Genomic DNA, 22,090 nt, shown 5'->3' with positions numbered 1-22,090 from the left:
AATCCGATATCAGAAGTGGGCTCGGCCCAAACTCCTACATTTTCTAATGAACAATGGCGTTTTTTCTTTGAAATGCAAAATCGGAATTTGGCTGAGATTGTGAAAAATATGCAGGCATCGACTCGTGGGAAGACACAAAATACTGCTGTTGCATTACCAAAATTTAACCCTGATGGAATGGGTGTCGACGCATCGCAGTGGTGTATGACTGCTGATATAATATTATCAGAAAAGCCTCTTGAAGGAAGTGGCTTAGTGATGGCATTGAGCAATTGCATGGAAGGTAGCGCTTCACAGTGGCTAACACAAATTTCATACCCTGGTATGAAATGGGAACAGTTTAAGGAACTGTTCATGCAACGATACAAAAGCGAAGAGACGCCAGCAGCCATGTTTTTGAATTTGCTGAATAGTCGTCCGTTGGTCGGCGAATGCCATGCAGTTTTCGCCAGTCGTTTGGTGACGTCATTAACCACGAAGTGGCGCAGTATGAACATTGAAGAGATAGCTGTCTCAACAGTACTTGCACATATGGCAAATTTTGATACTCGCTTACAGCGACTAATTTTCACAACAAATGTTAGAACGAGAAGCAAGCTACAATTAGAGTTGAAGGCATATACGTTTGACAAGAAACGTAGTGCTGGTGTTTCTGAATGTACGGGGCCTAACACGAAGAAAGCGAAGGTGTCTGCTGTGCTTTGTCATTTTTGTAAAAAACCCGGACATAAAATAGCTGAATGCAGAGCAAAGATGCGACAGAGTGCGGATACGAAGCAACAGAAGGAGAAGTCTAGCGTGTCATGTTATCGGTGTGGTCAACCTGGACATTTTGCTAACCAGTGTTCTAAAAATACGACTGCAGCAAAACAGGGGGTGATTCAACAAAAGAGCGTAAATCAGTGCTTTAAGGAAGAACCAAAAGCGAGTATGGTACAACGAGGTGAGGTCTATACAATTTGTTTTGAAATTCGGCTAATAGATTCTAATAAAACAGTACAAAGGCGCCCGTATAGGCTCAGCCCTAATGAGATATAAATAGTTCGGGCTAAGTTAAACGAATTAATGCAATGTAATATTATCCGACCTAGTTCATCTCCCTTTGCTAGCCCTATTTTACTTGTGAAAAAGAAAAATGGATCAGATCGACTCTGCGTTGATTATAGGGAACTTAACTCAAACACAGTGTCTGATAAATACCCTTTGCCGCTTATTAGTGATCAAATTGCAAGACTTTGTGGTGCTAATTATTTCACTTGCTTGGACATGGCTAGCGGTTACCACCAGATCCCAATCCATCCAGATTCTGTCGAATATACTGCATTTGTCACTCCTGAGGGGCAATATGAGTTCTTGACAATGCCTTTTGGTTTAAAAAATGCACCGTCTGTTTTCCAGCGTGCAGTTATGAATGCGCTCGGAGATCTGGCTCACTCATATGTAATTGTTTACATGGATGACATTATGGTAGTGTCACCGACAAAGGAACTGGGTCTGGAAAGGCTTAAAATTGTTTTAGATGTTTTAACTGCGGCTGGACTCTTTTTCAATGTAAGTAAATGTAGCTTCCTAAAAACTGCGGTACAGTATTTAGGGTATGAAATAAGAGCAGGTGAACTTAGACCAAATCCAGGTAAAATTCTTGCCTTAAGCTCCCTGCCGCCGCCGCAATCCATTACAGGTGTGAGACAGTTCATTGGGTTAGCTTCATATTTTCGCAAATTCGTACCTGGTTTTTCTCAGATAATGAAACCATTATACTCCCTAACGTCACAAAAAAGTTCTTTTGAGTGGAATGCAGATCTGGAAAAGGTTCGAAAGGAAATTATTGCCATTCTCACAAACGAGCCAGTTATTGTAATTTTCGACCGTCAATATCCTATAGAACTACACACGGATGCGAGTTCTTGCGGTTATGGTGCTATGCTCTTGCATAGAATTAACAACAAACCTCACGTAATTGAATATTTTAGCAAAACGACTACCTCCGCTGAGTCTAGGTACCACTCTTATGAGTTGGAGACGTTGGCGGTCGTTCAGGCCGTTAAACATTATCGGCATTATTTGCTTGGTCGTAAGTTTGTAGTTTACACTGACTGCAATTCTCTCAAGGCATCGCGTACTAAAATAGATCTGACTCCAAGAGTGCATCGCTGGTGGGCGTACTTACAATCGTTCGATTTTGATATTCAGTACCGTGAAGGTAAACGCATGGCTCATGTTGACTTTTTGTCATGAAATCCTATTAAAGCGAACTTTGAGTTAATGTTAAGCAAAATTCCTGAGAAGCGAGTAAATTTGGCGGAAATTTCATGTGAATGGCTTCACGCTGAACAGCAATTAGATGCAGACATAGCTGGCATTGTAAATAAATTAAATTCTAATGAGCTTACAGAAGATTTGTCCAAAACCTATGAGTTGAGGAAGGGAATCTTATTTCGCAAGGTTCAAAGGAATAATAGAACCCTTTGCTTACCCGTTGTTCCGCGCGCATTCAAATGGTCAGTTATAAATCAGGTGCATGAATCAATAATGCACTTAGGGTGGAAAAAAACACTTGACAAAGTCTATCAATACTACTGGTTTGATAACATGAATAAATACGTTCGAAAATTTGTTGATAATTGTATAACGTGCAAAACTGTCAAGGGTTCTTCGGGGAAAAAGCAAGCAGAGCTCCATCCAATTCCTAAAATAAATGTGCCTTGGCACACAGTACATGTTGACATAACAGGAAAGTTAAGTGGGAAAAGTGACCTCAAAGAATATGTGATCGTGCAAATCGATGCATTCACTAAATACGTTTATTTGTTCCACACTTTAAAGTTAGATACTGAGAGTTGTATGAAAGCTCTTAAGTCTTCTATTTCTTTGTTTGGGGTTCCCAACCGTATCATTGCTGACCAGGGTCGATGCTTTACTAGCTCGAAATTTTCAGAATTTTGTTCATCACAAAATATAAAACTTCATTTAATTGCTACAGGGGCGAGTCGCGCTAACGGGCAAGTTGAGCGTGTGATGAGCACGTTGAAGAACTTGTTGACAGCAGTAGAATCCAGTAACCGATCTTGGCAAGACGCTCTCGGCGAAGTTCAGCTCGCTTTAAACTGTACCACAAACCGTTCTACTGCAGCAAGTCCCTTGGAATTGTTGATTGGTAAGGAGGCTCGTCCTCTCGGTTTAATACCACCATGCGATACTGAGGTTGCAGTCGATGTAGCAAAAGTTAGAAATAAGGCTTCTGAGAATATGGGAAATATTGCTGCGTACGATAAAATCAGGTTCGATAAGGGTAAAGCACCGGTTGTGAGATACAAGGTTGGTGACTATGTGCTATTGAAAAACGAAGAGAGACACCAAACCAAATTAGATGCAAAGTTTAGAGGTCCATTTTTGGTGATTGAGGTTCTGGATGGGGACCGCTACATGTTGAAGTCTTTGCAAAATAAACGAACTTACAAGTACTGTCATGAGGACATTAGAAAAATGCCAAACGGTCAAATTCCAAGTGAATTGGACATTGAAAATGAACACCCAGTTAAGAGTCCAGGTGGGACTGTTGATAAATCGCTAAGTGATGGCAACAAGCTATCAGATAAGAGTCCAGGAGGGACTGTTGGTTAAGCGCCAAGTAATGGCAACAAGTTATCTGTCCAGGTGGGACAATGAGTTATCCGTCCAAGTGAGACGATGAGTTAGCCGTCCAGGTCGGACGATGAGTTATCCGCCAGATGAGGCGATGTGTTGATTACAACAAACTTAAAACGAAACTTTTGTTGAGTGGTGGTTGTCAGGGACAGAGTTTGAGTTGATAGTGTCCTGGACAAACTTGTAATAGTTATAAGAATTGACAAGAAATTAAACCATATGTGTATCGAAATATGTTTAATACAAAGATAAATTGTAAAACTAAAATATTTAACGACAGTGGATTAAAATGTTTTTAAATAAAGTTACAATAATGAAAATGCCTTGTGAAAGATTTATCTGATGCACGAGGCCGTGCACAAGTCAGAATGGCCGTGTCGTATATGTCATAAATTTCTCCCAGGGTAGGTTGATATAGAATGCACAACTCCATATGAATTGGAACACAGCAAATATCCGAGCTGTTGTCTCAATTGCGAATCCTCATTTGTGTTCACCAACTTGCTATCCTACCTCCTCTAATGGTGTCGCCTTAATTGTTGAGTTCGTGAGAGTACACTATACCCGTTCAGTCACGGAAAACTGTAAGAGCGAGACAAGCTGCGGCTGAATGTAGTCCTGAGTGTTGATGAGTGTTAAAGAGTGAGTGAAACAATAATGTTTGTGTATGAAGTTGAAGTTCTACTTTCCGAGTGTATTGGTTGAATGAATACACTCGGCTGAAGAACAAGGCAGTATCCATTTGATAGCGAACGATTACACAACACTCAGGAATTCATTGTTATATGGCCAGTGCAGCACGACGCCATTGGCATGCAAAATGGCGGATACAAATAAAATTACTGCCATGGAAGCTACTCCGGCACAATTAGAAGTGGGAGCTATCCTTCCACATCTTGGAGCTGTTCCGGCGGTGGAGGTTGCTCCGATTGCTATTCCGGCAGCACAAAACACTACTCCGGCGGCACAGAATGCTCCGGCCATGGAGGTAAATCCGACATCAGAAGTGGGCTCGGCCCAAACTCCTACATTTTCTAATGAACAATGGCGTTTTTTCCTTGAAATGCAAAATCGGAATTTGGCTGAGATTGTGAAAAATATGCAGGCATCGACTCGTGTGGAGACACAAAATACTGCTGTTGCATTACCAAAATTTAACCCTGATGGAATGGGTGTCGACGCATCGCAGTGGTGTATGACTGCTGATATAATATTATCAGAAAAGCCTCTTGAAGGAAGTGGCTTAGTGATGGCATTGAGCAATTGCATGGAAGGTAGCGCTTCACAGTGGCTAACACAAATTTCATACCCTGGTATGAAATGGGAACAGTTTAAGGAACTGTTCATGCAACGATACAAAAGCGAAGAGACGCCAGCAGCCATGTTTTTGAATTTGCTGAATAGTCGTCCGTTGGTCGGCGAATGCCATGCAGTTTTCGCCAGTCGTTTGGTGACGTCATTAACCACGAAGTGGCGCAGTATGAACATTGAAGAGATAGCTGTCTCAACAGTACTTGCACATATGGCAAATTTTGATACTCGCTTACAGCGACTAATTTTCACAACAAATGTTAGAACGAGAAGCAAGCTACAATTAGAGTTGAAGGCATATACGTTTGACAAGAAACGTAGTGCTGGTGTTTCTGAATGTACGGGGCCTAACACGAAGAAAGCGAAGGTGTCTGCTGTGCTTTGTCATTTTTGTAAAAAACCCGGACATAAAATAGCTGAATGCAGAGCAAAGATGCGACAGAGTGCGGATACGAAGCAACAGAAGGAGAAGTCTAGCGTGTCATGTTATCGGTGTGGTCAACCTGGACATTTTGCTAACCAGTGTTCTAAAAATACGACTGCAGCAAAACAGGGGGTGATTCAACAAAAGAGCGTAAATCAGTGCTTTAAGGAAGAACCAAAAGCGAGTATGGTACAACGAGGTGAGGTCTTTACAATTTGTTTTGACTCGGGATCCGAATGCTCATTAGTTAAAGAAAGTATTGGCCTAAAATTATCTGGCAAACGTATTCACAATGTTGTAATATTACGGGGAATCGGTGATGGGGGAATATACAGTACATTACAAATTTTAGCCAATGTTACTATTAATGATAATGCTATTGAGATACTGTTTCACGTAGTGCAAGATAATCATTTAAAGAATGATATTGTCATTGGTCGCGAAATCCTTAAACAAGGTTTTAATGTTATCTTGTCTTTTGATAAATTTGAGTTTGTAAAATCAAAATCTGTCGATATTTGTGTTGTGTCTGAACCCACAGGCAATCTAAAAGATATCGACACTGAATTAACCGGTAATGACAAAGATTTATTAATTAAATTAGTTGAACAATATGAGACATCGTTTATAAATGGAACTCCTTGTACAAGAGTTAGTACGGGGGAGATGAAAATTCGGCTAATAGATTCTAATAAAACAGTACAAAGGCGCCCGTATAGGCTCAGCCCTAATGAGAAAGAAATAGTTCGGGCTAAGTTAAACGAATTAATGCAATGTAATATTATCCGACCTAGTTCATCTCCCTTTGCTAGCCCTATTTTACTTGTGAAAAAGAAAAATGGATCAGATCGACTCTGCGTTGATTATAGGGAACTTAACTCAAACACAGTGTCTGATAAATACCCTTTGCCGCTTATTAGTGATCAAATTGCAAGACTTTGTGGTGCTAATTATTTCACTTGCTTGGACATGGCTAGCGGTTACCACCAGATCCCAATCCATCCAGATTCTGTCGAATATACTGCATTTGTCACTCCTGAGGGGCAATATGAGTTCTTGACAATGCCTTTTGGTTTAAAAAATGCACCGTCTGTTTTCCAGCGTGCAGTTATGAATGCGCTCGGAGATCTGGCTCACTCATATGTAATTGTTTACATGGATGACATTATGGTAGTGTCACCGACAAAGGAACTGGGTCTGGAAAGGCTTAAAATTGTTTTAGATGTTTTAACTGGGGCTGGATTCTCTTTCAATGTAAGTAAATGTAGCTTCCTAAAAACTGCGGTACAGTATTTAGGGTATGAAATAAGAGCAGGTGAACTTAGACCAAATCCAGGTAAAATTCTTGCCTTAAGCTCCCTGCCGCCGCCGCAATCCATTACAGGTGTGAGACAGTTCATTGGGTTAGCTTCATATTTTCGCAAATTCGTACCTGGTTTTTCTCAGATAATGAAACCATTATACTCCCTAACGTCACAAAAAAGTTCTTTTGAGTGGAATGCAGATCTGGAAAAGGTTCGAAAGGAAATTATTGCCGTTCTCACAAACGAGCCAGTTCTTGTAATTTTCGACCCTCAATATCCTATAGAACTACACACGGATGCGAGTTCTTGCGGTTATGGTGCTATGCTCTTGCATAGAATTAACAACATACCTCACGTAATTGAATATTTTAGCAAAACGACTACCTCCGCTGAGTCTAGGTACCACTCTTATGAGTTGGAGACGTTGGCGGTCGTTCAGGCCGTTAAACATTATCGGCATTATTTGCTTGGTCGTAAGTTTGTAGTTTACACTGACTGCAATTCTCTCAAGGCATCGCGTACTAAAATAGATCTGACTCCAAGAGTGCATCGCTGGTGGGCGTACTTACAATCGTTCGATTTTGATATTCAGTACCGTGAAGGTAAACGCATGGCTCATGTTGACTTTTTGTCAAGAAATCCTATTAAAGCGAACTCTGAGTTAATGTTGAGCAAAATTCCTGAGAAGCGAGTAAATTTGGCGGAAATTTCATGTGAATGGCTTCACGCTGAACAGCAATTAGATGCAGACATAGCTGGCATTGTAAATAAATTAAATTCTAATGAGCTTACAGAAGATTTGTCCAAAACCTATGAGTTGAGGAAGGGAATCTTATTTCGCAAGGTTCAAAGGAATAATAGAACCCTTTGCTTACCCGTTGTTCCGCGCGCATTCAAATGGTCAGTTATAAATCAGGTGCATGAATCAATAATGCACTTAGGGTGGAAAAAAACACTTGACAAAGTCTATCAATACTACTGGTTTGATAACATGAATAAATACGTTCGAAAATTTGTTGATAATTGTATAACGTGCAAAACTGTCAAGGGTTCTTCGGGGAAAAAGCAAGCAGAGCTCCATCCAATTCCTAAAATAAATGTGCCTTGGCACACAGTACATGTTGACATAACAGGAAAGTTAAGTGGGAAAAGTGACCTCAAAGAATATGTGATCGTGCAAATCGATGCATTCACTAAATACGTTTATTTGTTCCACACTTTAAAGTTAGATACTGAGAGTTGTATGAAAGCTCTTAAGTCTTCTATTTCTTTGTTTGGGGTTCCCAACCGTATCATTGCTGACCAGGGTCGATGCTTTACTAGCTCGAAATTTTCAGAATTTTGTTCATCACAAAATATAAAACTTCATTTAATTGCTACAGGGGCGAGTCGCGCTAACGGGCAAGTTGAGCGTGTGATGAGCACGTTGAAGAACTTGTTGACAGCAGTAGAATCCAGTAACCGATCTTGGCAAGACGCTCTCGGCGAAGTTCAGCTCGCTTTAAACTGTACCACAAACCGTTCTACTGCAGCAAGTCCCTTGGAATTGTTGATTGGTAAGGAGGCTCGTCCTCTCGGTTTAATACCACCATGCGATACTGAGGTTGCAGTCGATGTAGCAAAAGTTAGAAATAAGGCTTCTGAGAATATGGGAAATATTGCTGCGTACGATAAAATCAGGTTCGATAAGGGTAAAGCACCGGTTGTGAGATACAAGGTTGGTGACTATGTGCTATTGAAAAACGAAGAGAGACACCAAACCAAATTAGATGCAAAGTTTAGAGGTCCATTTTTGGTGATTGAGGTTCTGGATGGGGACCGCTACATGTTGAAGTCTTTGCAAAATAAACGAACTTACAAGTACTGTCATGAGGACATTAGAAAAATGCCAAACGGTCAAATTCCAAGTGAATTGGACATTGAAAATGAACACCCAGTTAAGAGTCCAGGTGGGACTGTTGATAAATCGCTAAGTGATGGCAACAAGCTATCAGATAAGAGTCCAGGAGGGACTGTTGGTTAAGCGCCAAGTAATGGCAACAAGTTATCTGTCCAGGTGGGACAATGAGTTATCCGTCCAAGTGAGACGATGAGTTAGCCGTCCAGGTCGGACGATGAGTTATCCGCCAGATGAGGCGATGTGTTGATTACAACAAACTTAAAACGAAACTTTTGTTGAGTGGTGTTTGTAAGGGACAGAGTTTGAGTTGATAGTGTCCTGGACAAACTTGTAATAGTTATAAGAATTGACAAGAAATTAAACCATATGTGTATCGAAATATGTTTAATACAAAGATAAATTGTAAAACTAAAATATTTAACGACAGTGGATTAAAATGTTTTTAAATAAAGTTACAATAATGAAAATGCCTTGTGAAAGATTTATCTGATGCACGAGGCCGTGCACAAGTCAGAATGGCCGTGTCGTATATGTCATAAATTTCTCCCAGGGTAGGTTGATATAGAATGCACAACTCCATATGAATTGGAACACAGCAAATATCCGAGCTGTTGTCTCAATTGCGAATCCTCATTTGTGTTCACCAACTTGCTATCCTACCTCCTCTAATGGTGTCGCCTTAATTGTTGAGTTCGTGAGAGTACACTATACCCGTTCAGTCACGGAAAACTGTAAGAGCGAGACAAGCTGCGGCTGAATGTAGTCCTGAGTGTTGATGAGTGTTAAAGAGTGAGTGAAACAATAATGTTTGTGTATGAAGTTGAAGTTCTACTTTCCGAGTGTATTGGTTGAATGAATACACTCGGCTGAAGAACAAGGCAGTATCCATTTGATAGCGAACGATTACACAACACTCAGGAATTCATTGTTATATGGCCAGTGCAGCACGACACCATTGGCATGCAAAATGGCGGATACAAATAAAATTACTGCCATGGAAGCTACTCCGGCACAATTAGAAGTGGGAGCTATCCTTCCACATCTTGCAGCTGTTCCGGCGGTGGAGGTTGCTCCGATTGCTATTCCGGCAGCACAAAACACTACTCCGGCGGCACAGAACGATCCGGCCATGGAGGTAAACCCGACATAGATATGTAAAATGTGCGTGAGTATCAATGTAAGTTAATATGTAAAATAAAGAACCAGAATTTGCAGATTTCCATCCAAATATTGCACATTTTATTTACACTCTTTAAAAAAAAGTTGAGTACGCAGTATTTTTAGCCCATTCAATTTTAGTATAACAAAGTGCAAGTTTGAGGTAGCTAGGACTTACCATTGATTTTTAGCATTTTGTTTGTTTGTTAAAGGAGTCGTTTAGATCCTCTATATAAAATAAAGTTCGATAATTTTTTTATATGGAAAAAATGAGCGACATCTTCAACAAAATAATTTTACAAAAATCCATGGTAAGTCCTTCCTTCCTCATACTTGCACTTCATTGTACTAAAATTTAATGGGCTAAAAAACTGCAAACTGAACTTTTTTCTAGAGAGCGTAAATAAAAAGTGCAATATTTGAATGAAATTTTGCAGAATTTTCTTTAATTTTACACAAGGTTTGGAACTCTGATTTTTGGGGGTTTGTTGTAGACTTAACCATATTTTTATTAAAAATTACTAACTAAACTAAAATATTTAAAAAATACTTGCCCGTATTGTAAAAAATTCGCTGTACCTAAACTTTATTGACTGACTGTATATATATGTAGTTTAAAAACTGTGATGTACCGGTGCTGTGCTATTTCCAAAGGAGCACTGCAATTGTTGGTTGGAATTTAAGTGTGCTCTGCCCAATCCACAAGAAAGGCGACCCGCCATTCGCTCGGGATCAGCCTTCTAAGCATAGGTTACAAGGTCTTATCGAGCGTATTGCATGAAATTTGAGGCCCACCGTCAATGAACTGAATGGGCCTTATCAGTTTGGCTTTAGACCTGGCAAATCCACCATAGACCATGTGTTATACCCGGATAATACCCGTGAGAAAAGGATTAACACTCACCACCTATTTGTCGACTATAAATCCGCTTTCGATAGCACTGAAAGGAGTTGCCTATACGCCGCGATGTCTGAATTTGGCATACCTTTGAACCTGATACGGCTGTGTAAAATGACGTTGAGCAATACCACCAGCTCCGTTAGAATTGGGAAAGACCTCTCTGAGCCGTTCGGTACCAAACGGAGTTTCAGACAGGGCGACTCCCTTTCACGTGATTTCTTTAATCTGATGTTGGAGAATATTCCAAAAGTGTTGCTGGCGTAGGCCGATGACATCGACATCATCGGTAACAAGATTCGCGAAGTCTGTTATACCTTTTCCAAGTTGGATATGGAAGTAAAGCGAATGGGTCTGGTGGTAAACGAGGACAAAACGAAGTATCTCCTTTCATCAAACAAACAGTCAGCATATTCGCGCCTTGACACCCACGTCACTGTTGACAGTTATAATTTTGAGAAAGTAGAGAATTTCGTTTACTTGGGAACCAGCATCAACACCGATATTAATTTCAGCATGGAAATCCAACGCAGAATCACTCTTGCCAACAAGTGTAACTTTAGACTGAGGAGGCAATTCAGGAGCAAAGTCCTCTTTTCACGTACGAAAACCATACTCTTATAAGTCACTCATCATGCCCGTGTTGGTATATGGCGCAGAAGCATGGACAATGACAACATCCGATCAGGCGACATGGTGCAGCGAATTAAAATACAGTGGCCCCGATGGCTCGGCCATGTCGTTCGAATGGACTCCGACGCTCCAGCCCTGAAAGTATTCAACTCGGAATCCGCTGGTGGTATCAGAGGAATGGGAAGGCCCCCCTGCTTTGGGAAGACCAAGTGGGGAAGGAAGGACCTGGCTTTGTTGACTGGCGCGCTTTGTTGAGCTCGGCCAAAATCGCTGAGGCAGTTGCAGCGCCAAATAAGAAGACCGCATTTGTTAGAAATTTTTTTCAGATAACAATTGCAAACGCAGTGAGGATTTTAAACTATGCAACTTAATTGTTTGTTTTCCACGCGAACTTTGACATACCTAGTATATATTAACAAAATAAACTTCCCTTCAACAGCTTGTTTTCAAATGGCGCTTGTTTGTTGTTTTACCAGTTATGAACGATGAACATGGAAAGAAATAACATCGATGTAGCGATATTTGTGGTTTTTCAAACATCGATATTGGCTTCGCATTTTATGAACGATGTATCGATTTTTCAGATATAAACGATGTAGCGTGTGCAACCCTAAGTACAACAAATAACAGGAAAAAACAGTAAAACATATAAATAAATAGTGATTCTTAAAGACAAGATTTATAAAAAACAGACACTTAATAAAAAATACAGTGGCTATCCATATTGACTAAAAAATATATATAGATAGCGAAACTCATAATTATGCAAGATACATACATATCGAGGGCTTATATTTAATACCCTTTATCTGGAATTTCCACAAGATTCAGCTTCTTGTATGAAAACCCACCTAAGAATTAAGTGCTGTTAATGCTAACCTTATAAATAACTTGTTGGTACAATTTACTATTGAATTCCAAAGTTAGAGTTAACATCAGTAATGGGTTTCACCATCAGAAACGTAGTTTTTCTGAAAATTGCAAAAATTTGAGATGGCAGGTTTGAACGTAATACCATGTTCTGACCGACATCGAAAACATGCTTCGTTGATAAAACTGGTTTTCGACCTAAAACTTGTGTTTTCGTCCATGTAAAATCTGTCAAACGAAAACTAGTTTTCGCTGAAAACCACTTGAAAACTCACGTTCCACTCATTCCAATCGGTGTCTGCACTAGTGTTTTTCGATTATTTATCGAAGTGGAAGTCATTTTATCATCTTTAATACGTTATTTCGGATTTATTGTTAATTAGGTGGCCAAAATAAAGTAAGCATGGAAGTAAAAGGTTGTTAATGAAAAGAAATTGAAGGAAAAGTTTTTTGGTTTTACTTTTGTGTAGCAAAACTGTAAACAAAGGATGAAAGAAATGTCAACGAAAACACCAACAGTCGGTGTGAACAGCCTTCAGCCCACAACCCCAAGGTGTTTTCGTTGTCGGTCAGAACATGGTATAAGCCCACGATATACATATGTATGTATATTCGTTTTAACGAAAGTACGAATCAGGGACCAAAAACCACAGTAATTTTTTTATTTTTTAAGTCAGCTTGGCCAAATATTTTTAAGTAGAAATAAAAGTCATTTCCCGATAATAAATAAACCGCTTATCCAAATTAAACAAGTTTGGTATCAAATGAAAGAGAACTAAATAGGTTTAAAACTGAAATTCCTAAACGAGGAAAGCCTCCTATTGGAAAATATTTCAATTAGAAATGTGAAATATGAAAAATATAAATTTCTTTAGTATTAAATTATGAAAAAAACATAAATAAATTGTTCGTTATTTCTGTTTAAAAGCTGTTTAGTCATTTTTCTTTTGATACCAAATTTGTTTAATTTGTTTGTTATCAGGAAATGACTTTTGTTACAAGCTTACAGAATATTTGGCAAAGTTGACTTAAAAAAAAAAATAACTGTTATTTTCGGTTCATGGTACGAATATAGGACAAGCCTAAAGCTGCTTTTATTTAGAGTATTGCGAATGGACAGTGGAATAGAGTTCCATGTGCGAATAGCATTGACAAAGATTGATTTGATGATTCTAAATTGTATATTTTTTAGCACATCAACAAAATATGAATTACATTAAACAAGCAAAGTGGTAAATGATTTATATGCCGTTGTAGTTTCGGGGGATATTCTTGCGAGTCTTTTACAATATTTGGCGTAATGTGAATAACTGGTCTATGGAGGATTTCCAAGGTCTAAAGCCCCACTGATATGGTCCAGTCAGTTCGTTGACGATGGGCTACAGCTTCACACAATACGCTCGATAGGAACTTCTAACATAAGAAGAAGGCTGAAACCGCGGTAGCTGTTGGCTTTGACCGGGTAGCCTTTCTTGTGCATTGGGCGGAGCACACGTAAATTGCGGTGGTCGGGCACGCGTTCATTTAACCATATTCTGCCTAGAGTTGATCCATGCACTTATCCACTTTTCACTTCGGTACTTGTTGTTTTTCATCCTCGTAATTGCTATTCGTACCTCGTCATAGTGGGGTAGAACATCGACTCCGTCATCATAGACTGCTCGGGTTCGCCGTTCTGGACATCGGTCACTAGTTCGCTCTGGTTGTTTTTACAGGAGTTCGTCCTGGTCTTGAAACCTTCCGTAGGTCTCTGATAAAATTTTCTGCCGGTTTTTGAAGGGTGCTCTCTGAGAGTTGGTGTGAGACTCGAGTGGTGAATGCACTGACCGTCTGTTGTGATGGCAACTTTCTTTGCATTGTTGGGTGCACATTTGCGGTTGCATATCTTGCTGCAATAAGAAAGCGGTCCGAGTCGATGTTTGGCCCTCGGAGTGTACGTACGTCTAAAAGACTGGAAGCGCGCCTTATCACATTATGATCGATTTCGTTTCTCGTTTTTAGATCTGGAGGCAGCCAAGTAGCTTGATGGATTTTTTTATGCAAGATATTGTACCATGTTTTGGGCCCCGGCGAACCCGATGAGCCTCACTCCGTTATCGGACGTCTCGTCGTGGAGGCTGAATTTTCCGACAGTGGGGCCAAATATCCTTTCCCTGCCTACCTTGGAATTGAAATCGTCGAGGACGATTTTGATATCGTGACTCTCATAGAAGCTATCTTTGGACGCTTCGTCCTCTTACGTCGGAGAGCGGGCGCACATGAGTGAGCTATTTGCTATGATGCGGACTATGGCTTGACGCTCGTCCATCGTAAATTGAACACCGAATTTCCGTTCCTTTAAGTGACAGCTATAATAGACGTCACAAAGCGGTGCATTGCATTTCTTGGATAGCGGTGATGTTGGCTTTTGTCTTTACGAGGACATCAACCAGGTGCAGCCCTTATATCGAAGTCCATTTGAAACGTGTACCATGGCCGACATCAAAAGGTGTGTCTCATCTGAGGATTTGTTGAAATTCTTCACTGGAAGTGGTTTTGGTGAGGCGGGGCCCAAACCCAGTGACCCAAGACAAACACACGCTTGCAGCCACACCTACTGGTGAACATACGCTGTACACTTCAGTCAGCCTTTAAACCAAAGCTCCCTCTCTTTCTGCCGTGACCCAAGGCTTCACTCAGATTCGTTACCGCATCTCGCACATGGGTTGCTTACGTTGCCCAGAGTGCGCGAACGAGGACGCAAAAGTCGATATTGAGTGCGTGTGGTTACAAAATGGAAATCATTGCACCAGGATGAGGGTAAAAATTTGTTTTATAACTGTATATCTTCATTTATAAAGGGATCAGTGTGCAAACATAATGACTAGAAGTGAAATGGATTAAGGATTTTTTGATTTTAGGTTTGGATTTGTGAGGTGCTTGCCGTGGTTTTTATGGCGATTCAAGAATAGCTTATGAGTTGTGCATGTAAAAAAACATACTTTATATGTACTTGTGGTTGTTATAGTGGACTTACGATTTCTCTAATTGAATATTTTTTGACGTGGTTTGACTCTCTTCAGTTTCGGGCATGTATAGTTTGGAAAATGCCAATGCTGCAGGTGCTGCCATAACGCTTGAAGTAATTAAGTGAGCTGCTGAAGCTCCAAACGACAAATATGCTGCTAATACCGTTCCAGAAACCGTCGCAAATCCAGAAGCCATAATGGAATGTAATTCACTGGCTGTAAGCTTTTTCAGGTATGGTTTAATTAGCAACGGGCTTTCGGACATGCCCAAAAATATATTAGCTGCTGATGTAACACTTTCACAAACCGTGGTTCCCAAAACTTGTTGCAATAACCATCCAAGTCTCATAACTACCCATTGCATAGCACCCAAATATTGTAAAATTGAAACAAAAAAACTGAAGAAAAATATAACGGGCAAAATAGCAAAAGCGAAAATGGAGTCATTGATGAGCGTATCACCATAAACGAAACGACTTCCTTCATCAGAAAACGATAAAAAGCTTGCAACTTTATCGCCGATGCATTGAAAGATTTTGCGGCCCACTTCCCAACGAATGCACAGCACGCCTAAAATAAACTGCCACGCTATTCCAGATACGACAGTTCGCCACTTGATTGCTTTGCGGTCATAAGAAAATATATAACCAGTCAGTATGAGAACGCATGGGGCCAACAGCGATTTCAATTTGTTTCTATCGTCCTTGGTATCAAAGTACAAAAATACCATCAGCAGAATAAGAAGGATTGCGAGCATGATGGTGGAGACAAGTCTAGCATGGAAGAAAATTAAGAAATGTAAATTAATAATTATTACGGAAACTTTTATTTAACAGATAAAATTTTAGCAGATGAGGTAATGTTTATCTCTTTTAGGATGGTGCTACTTATTTATATTCGTTTTACCTTTTTCGACTGAAATGCTTCCACCATTTTCCAAATGGGTAGATATACTGTCTTTTTAGAGGTGCACCTATAGTTGGCTTCAAGATTTTGAAGTAAAAGAAACCAAAGTAAACAAATCCCAGTAGCAGCACCAATAACCCATATCCATTGCATAATTGAATTCCACACAGCTTATTTGGGTTATTAGAATTACAGTCGTTATTTGCTGTGTAAAAAATAAACGAGCATTATACATTTATTTATAAGTACATACATATGTACATGAATAGTTTTAGACTGCAGACAAACCCACCGACATCGATATAGTGATACGTGGCATAGGCGAAGTATCCCGCGACAATTAGATGAGCTGCAACCTTAAGAACAGTGTGTGTCGTTTGCTTAAATCTGCTTTTCACATTTGGTTCCCTCATTTGGTATTCAAAGTTAGATTGAATGTTATCCACCTGAAATTAAATTGGAAATTCATACTTTGGTGTTAGTGCATTGGCATTCATTAACAGAACTGAAGCGCTTCGAGATACATTCAATATCATAAACGACTATGTGGAGCCCTCGTTAAATGCTCTGCTGCCATGGGCGTAGCCAGGTAGGGGCAGGGGGGTGCTCGAGCCCCCCCCTAACTTTCAAATTTTCCTTATATATATATAAAATAGTACCCTGAAATGCCAGCTTAATAGGGTCGAGCCCCCCCTAAATTTAATTCTGGCTACGCCGATATCAAACGGCAATAACGCAAATTTGTGTTATTTCCCAATTGAATGTGAAATAACAAAAATTTGCTTTATTTCATTTCTCGTTGAGCAATAAGACCAACTTTAAATCTTAACAATTTGAGTAATAAAGCAAAATAGTGCAAATATGTAGGTAGTCACCCAGTTACATTTGACAAAAAGTAGTACATGAACAAGTTAAATGGACGTATTTGTAAGCATATAATTTTGAAAGTGCCCGGCCTCGCGGCGGTCCGCGTTCGACGCCGCGCTCGCGTCCCCCGCCCCACCCCTCCTTTTGCAATTACATATGTACTGGTGGCATTATAACCGTTTAGAAAAAGGAAAAATGATAAAATAACACTAGTTCACTTCTGAAACTGCTTTTTATTAATGTCCAAGTAATGGGAATTATTGTGTATGGTGTTATTGCATGCATCCCACCCATAGTGGAATTTACCAGGTGCCACTGCTTTATTAGAAAATTTGCCTATAAAATGTGACTATAAGGCAGCCGAATGTCAGAAAATAAAGCGAGAAAGCCGTTTTATTACTTCATCTGTTTATTGCGACATGGTTCCATGCAAACATTTTAAGGTTTTCCAGAAATGTTTTTAACATAATAAAAAGCATGCAGTAAAACTTCATACAAAAGCGCTATGTCTAATATGCGGAGCAGTTTTTAAAGACGATGCTTTTCCTATATTTTGTTAGACTTTTCATAAGTAAAAATATTTTGTGAATATTACTTTCTTCATATGAATTATATCACATTTTTTAAACGGTTTTATTTAGCTCACTCCGTTTGTTTTATTCTTGGGTCAAATTTAGTAATTCAAATTTCACCCTCTTCCTGTCAACCGGTTAATCTGAAATTTTGTACACACTTTGGATTTTGGTGACAATACAATTATGTTTATTCATTATCATTATAAATTCAAGATGGCCGCCACTACAAAATGGCGGATAATTTATGTTTTTTTTTATTAATCCCATCCATATGGGTATCAAATGAAAGGGCTCAACAAGCAGAATACAATATACTATAAAAAATTGAAATCCAAGATGGCGGCCGCTACAAAATGGCGGATAACGTAGGTTTTATCAATCCCATCAACATGGGTATCAAATGAAAGGTCTCAACAAGTAGAATACAATTTACTATGCAAAATTGAAATCTAAGATGGCCGCCGCTACCAAATGGCTGATAACAATTTTTTATCAATCCCACCAATATGGGTATCAAATAAAAGGGCTTGACAAGAAGAATACAGTGCACTATACAACCTCAATATTTAAGATGGGCGCAGCCACTAAATGGCGTATAATAATAAGATTTAAATTTAGAAATTGAATCTGTAATTTAGGTATCGATTAATCCAGCCTGAATCCACCACCCAAGTCAAGATTTTGTATCGTGTTGAGGACTGTGTGGCGTTAGGGTGGCTAAAAATGATACGTCGTTAGCGGTACACCACCCAAGTTAAGGTGAAAGGTTAAAACGCGCCGAGAACTGTATGGCATTAGGGTGGATAAAAATGATATGTCGTTAGCGTTTTCCCCTCAAGACTCAGGCGCATCTTGTTGTACATAGCCTTGCCCCGTTTAAATGTCCATTACTCGTGGGAACAAAATGGTAAAAAAAAATATAAATAAAAATAGGTAAAAAAACTTTTTAAGTTAAACGGTTTTATGTTAAACATACATTGCAATGTTTAAGATAAATGTACTAAAAACCAAAAAATAATAAAAATAGGTAAAAAAACTTTTTAAGTTAAACGGTTTTATGTTAAACATACATTGCAATGTTTAAGATAAATGTACTAAAAACCAAAAAATAATAAAATAGATACAGTCGTGGGAATTATAAACATATGCATAGACTAGACTAAAATAAAACCGTGGGGCACGTCAATTGTCTACAATCGTTGATTAAAATGTTTGTTTTGTAATGTTACACTATAATTAGGCAGTTGTTCAACCGACAACGATAGACGTGTGATAAGTAGGGCTAGAATGTGGAAACAAGCTAGCAAGCTCGATTATAAGCGAGTTTTAGGGTTTCATAGTGGTGAGCGAGTAGTACTTTTATCATATGTTTTGTCGATTAAAGACAAACTACGAGCAGTGAAACGATTCCTTGCCAGCCAGCAGTGTGAATGTCCAACGATAAACTAGTTGAAACATCTCTTTTATTTACATGGAGTGTATAACTATTGGAATTTCCATGAGCAAGAAAATAGTAAGTAATTTCCTCACCGTCTGCGGGCCAACTGCCTAACGACGAATTAAACGATTCTTCTATCGCACATTAAGTCGATAATTTGTAGACAATTGACGTGCCCCCCGGTTTCTATTTTAGTCTAGTCTATGCATATGTTTATAATTCCCACGACTGTATCTATTTTATTATTTTTTGGTTTTTAGTACATTTATCTTAAACATTGCAATGTATGTTTAACATAAAACCGTTTAACTTAAAAAGTTTTTTTACCTATTTTTTTATTTAATTCAAGGCCTATCAAACAGGTTTAGAGCATTTGAGCAAAAACAACATTTGACTGTATTTTGTTGTTGCTTCTGGTATCGAAGGTGCGCAAAACTGTTCTGATTTTTGTCTTCTACATCAAAGCGTGCCATGCGAAATACGAAAAAGGTAAAAAATTTTAATTGAAAAAAATGAAAATTGTTGCAACTTTCTTTCTTAGTAAATTGGTTCGCTTCTCGAAGCATTGATCCATCATCCTGTGCCAGGCCCAATAATCAGCGGTTGTGCTGCTGAGTTGGGCGAGCTTTCCAAAAGCTGATATTTAATCGCTGGTTTTGTATGGAAAATGTTTCACATGCAAATAGATTTTAACAATTTAGAATTTTTGTCAGAAGAAATGTAAAATATTTGACATTTTCGAGAACAAATAATTTGAAAAAAAAATCAAATCAGCTGCTATACTGATATTACCTGTTCAATGTGCCTTGGTTTAATTGTATTTTTGGAATAAACACAGTTCCATGATACAAAAAAGAAGGTAGTTTCAATAAACAACTTTTACGGATAATAAAATTTTTTGAAGTTTCATAATTTGTGAGTATTATCAACGGCCTTGCCACTTTGATAATATTAAAACAATAAATCGGAGTATTTTCTTTCCCATATTTATACCAATGTAATAACATTTTAAATCAAAAACCATTATCAGTACTTGGTACTGTTAAAGGAGACTTCATCGTAATGGTTCTCTTCATTTTGTAATAAAAACCACGGGCGCATTTTTCTGTTTTTTTTAATGCCATCTTGCGATTTAAAAATCAAATTCTAAAGAATGTTCTTCCCAAATGAAACCTTGTTATATTTAGGTTCAAATTTGCTTTTAAATTTCTCATCAGATTTTGCAAAAAATTAGGCTTTTAGCATCATTAAATTTCACAAATTAATTTATGCAAAACACCTGAAGAAGGCTTGAACAGACCGCCCTCCGATAAACAGCTAACAGATCGTCGTTTAAAGTACAAAACCGTGTATCAACAAAATGCACAACTGCGTATGTGAGGTTGCATAAATTATTTAGAAGAGAGTAAAACACTCACATTTCAAAATGGTTCTCTTTTTTACAAAGAAATCTCATTTCAGGACGAATGGATAAGGGTTGAGCCAAGAGCTTGTGTGAGCAAATCCAATTTTTGGAGAAAAATGTCAGTTACGCGGTTTTGCAGTTACACATTCTTCATGCGTTCTGAAACCTAGTCGTCAACCCCATTTGCGAAATCATTTAGCCGGCATAATTTTCTAGTTCATCATATTCCACATCTTTGAATGTACTGATAAAATCTCTGCTTAAAAAAATATATTTCTTCCAGTAATCAGGTAGCATGAATTTGATGAAATGCCATAATTTTATTAAAAGTCAAATGGTTAGCAACAACAACGAATATCATTAAATGAAACTACCTTCTTTTTTGTATCATGCACAGTTCTCTCTCCTTCTGTCAGTAAACTGTTTTTTTTTTACAAATAGTATAAAGAAGCAATGGGAAATAAGGCAAAATTTGTTTTATTTCCAACCTTTGTTGGAAATAAAGCAAAACTCAGATTTTGGTATTATTTCCCATTTAAAAGTGAAATAAAACAAATTTTGCGTTATTGCCGTTTGTGTTAATCCTGTAAACCGGACTGCTATTGGAACAGACTACATATTAGAAAAACCGAAATTATGCATATGCACTCTTTCGTTTGAAAAGCGAAATAATGCATATGAAAAAAATCTAAATAATGCGTATCTGCACAATTTCGGTTGAAAACCGAAATAACGCATATGAGAAAAACGCAGTAATGCATACATGCACAGTTTCGGTCCAAAACCGAAATAATGCAACCCTGGAAAAAATTGTGCGACTAATCTCTAAAGAGAGTATTCCGAGATTACTCTCAATCGGGTACAATTGGGCATTAATTAGTCGCAACTAGTCCCATGCGGGTACTAATGTAGGTCAATAAGTCTCGACTCATCCCTTATCGGTATAATTGGAGATCAATTAGTCCCCAACTCATCTCTAACGGGTACNGCAAAACTGTTCTGATTTTTGTCTTCTACATCAAAGCGTGCCATGCGAAATACGAAAAAGGTAAAAAATTTTAATTGAAAAAAATGAAAATTGTTGCAACTTTCTTTCTTAGTAAATTGGTTCGCTTCTCGAAGCATTGATCCATCATCCTGTGCCAGGCCCAATAATCAGCGGTTGTGCTGCTGAGTTGGGCGANTCTAAATAATGCGTATCTGCACAATTTCGGTTGAAAACCGAAATAACGCATATGAGAAAAACGCAGTAATGCATACATGCACAGTTTCGGTCCAAAACCGAAATAATGCAACCCTGGAAAANCCATGATACAAAAAAGAAGGTAGTTTCAATAAACAACTTTTACGGATAATAAAATTTTTTGAAGTTTCATAATTTGTGAGTATTATCAACGGCCTTGCCACTTTGATAATATTAAAACAATAAATCGGAGTATTTTCTTTCCCATATTTATACCAATGTAATAACATTTTAAATCAAAAACCATTATCAGTACTTGGTACTGTTAAAGGAGACTTCATCGTAATGGTTCTCTTCATTTTGTAATAAAAACCACGGGCGCATTTTTCTGTTTTTTTTAATGCCATCTTGCGATTTAAAAATNCCAAAACCGAAATAATGCAACCCTGGAAAAAATTGTGCGACTAATCTCTAAAGAGAGTATTCCGAGATTACTCTCAATCGGGTACAATTGGGCATTAATTAGTCGCAACTAGTCTCATACGGGTACTAATGGAGATCA

General features: G+C 38.5%; 1 protein-coding gene across 4 annotated transcripts in view; it reads right to left on the bottom strand.

Moving 5' to 3' along the window:
- The window catches only part of CNT2 (Concentrative nucleoside transporter 2), a 191,988-nt gene that overhangs the window by 4,287 nt on the left and 165,611 nt on the right, over positions 1–22,090 (bottom strand). For all 4 annotated transcript variants that reach the window (XM_017609127.1, XM_017609129.1, XM_017609130.1 and 1 more), the window contains 3 exons: positions 16,353–16,506; positions 16,061–16,265; positions 15,163–15,927 (listed from right to left, as the gene is read on the bottom strand). In XM_017609127.1, coding sequence (XP_017464616.1) covers positions 15,163–15,927; positions 16,061–16,265; positions 16,353–16,506 — 1,124 coding nt within the window. The remainder of the gene's footprint in view (positions 1–15,162; positions 15,928–16,060; positions 16,266–16,352; positions 16,507–22,090) is intronic.

The sequence above is a fragment of the Rhagoletis zephyria genome, unplaced genomic scaffold (assembly GCF_001687245.7).
Source record: "Rhagoletis zephyria isolate East Lansing unplaced genomic scaffold, Rhagoletis_zephyria_1.1 Rzeph_scaffold_00193, whole genome shotgun sequence".
In the NCBI taxonomy this organism is placed as follows: domain Eukaryota; kingdom Metazoa; phylum Arthropoda; class Insecta; order Diptera; family Tephritidae; genus Rhagoletis; species Rhagoletis zephyria.
Note: the sequence above shows the minus strand (reverse complement) of the source record. Positions and strands in the feature narration are given on the sequence as shown.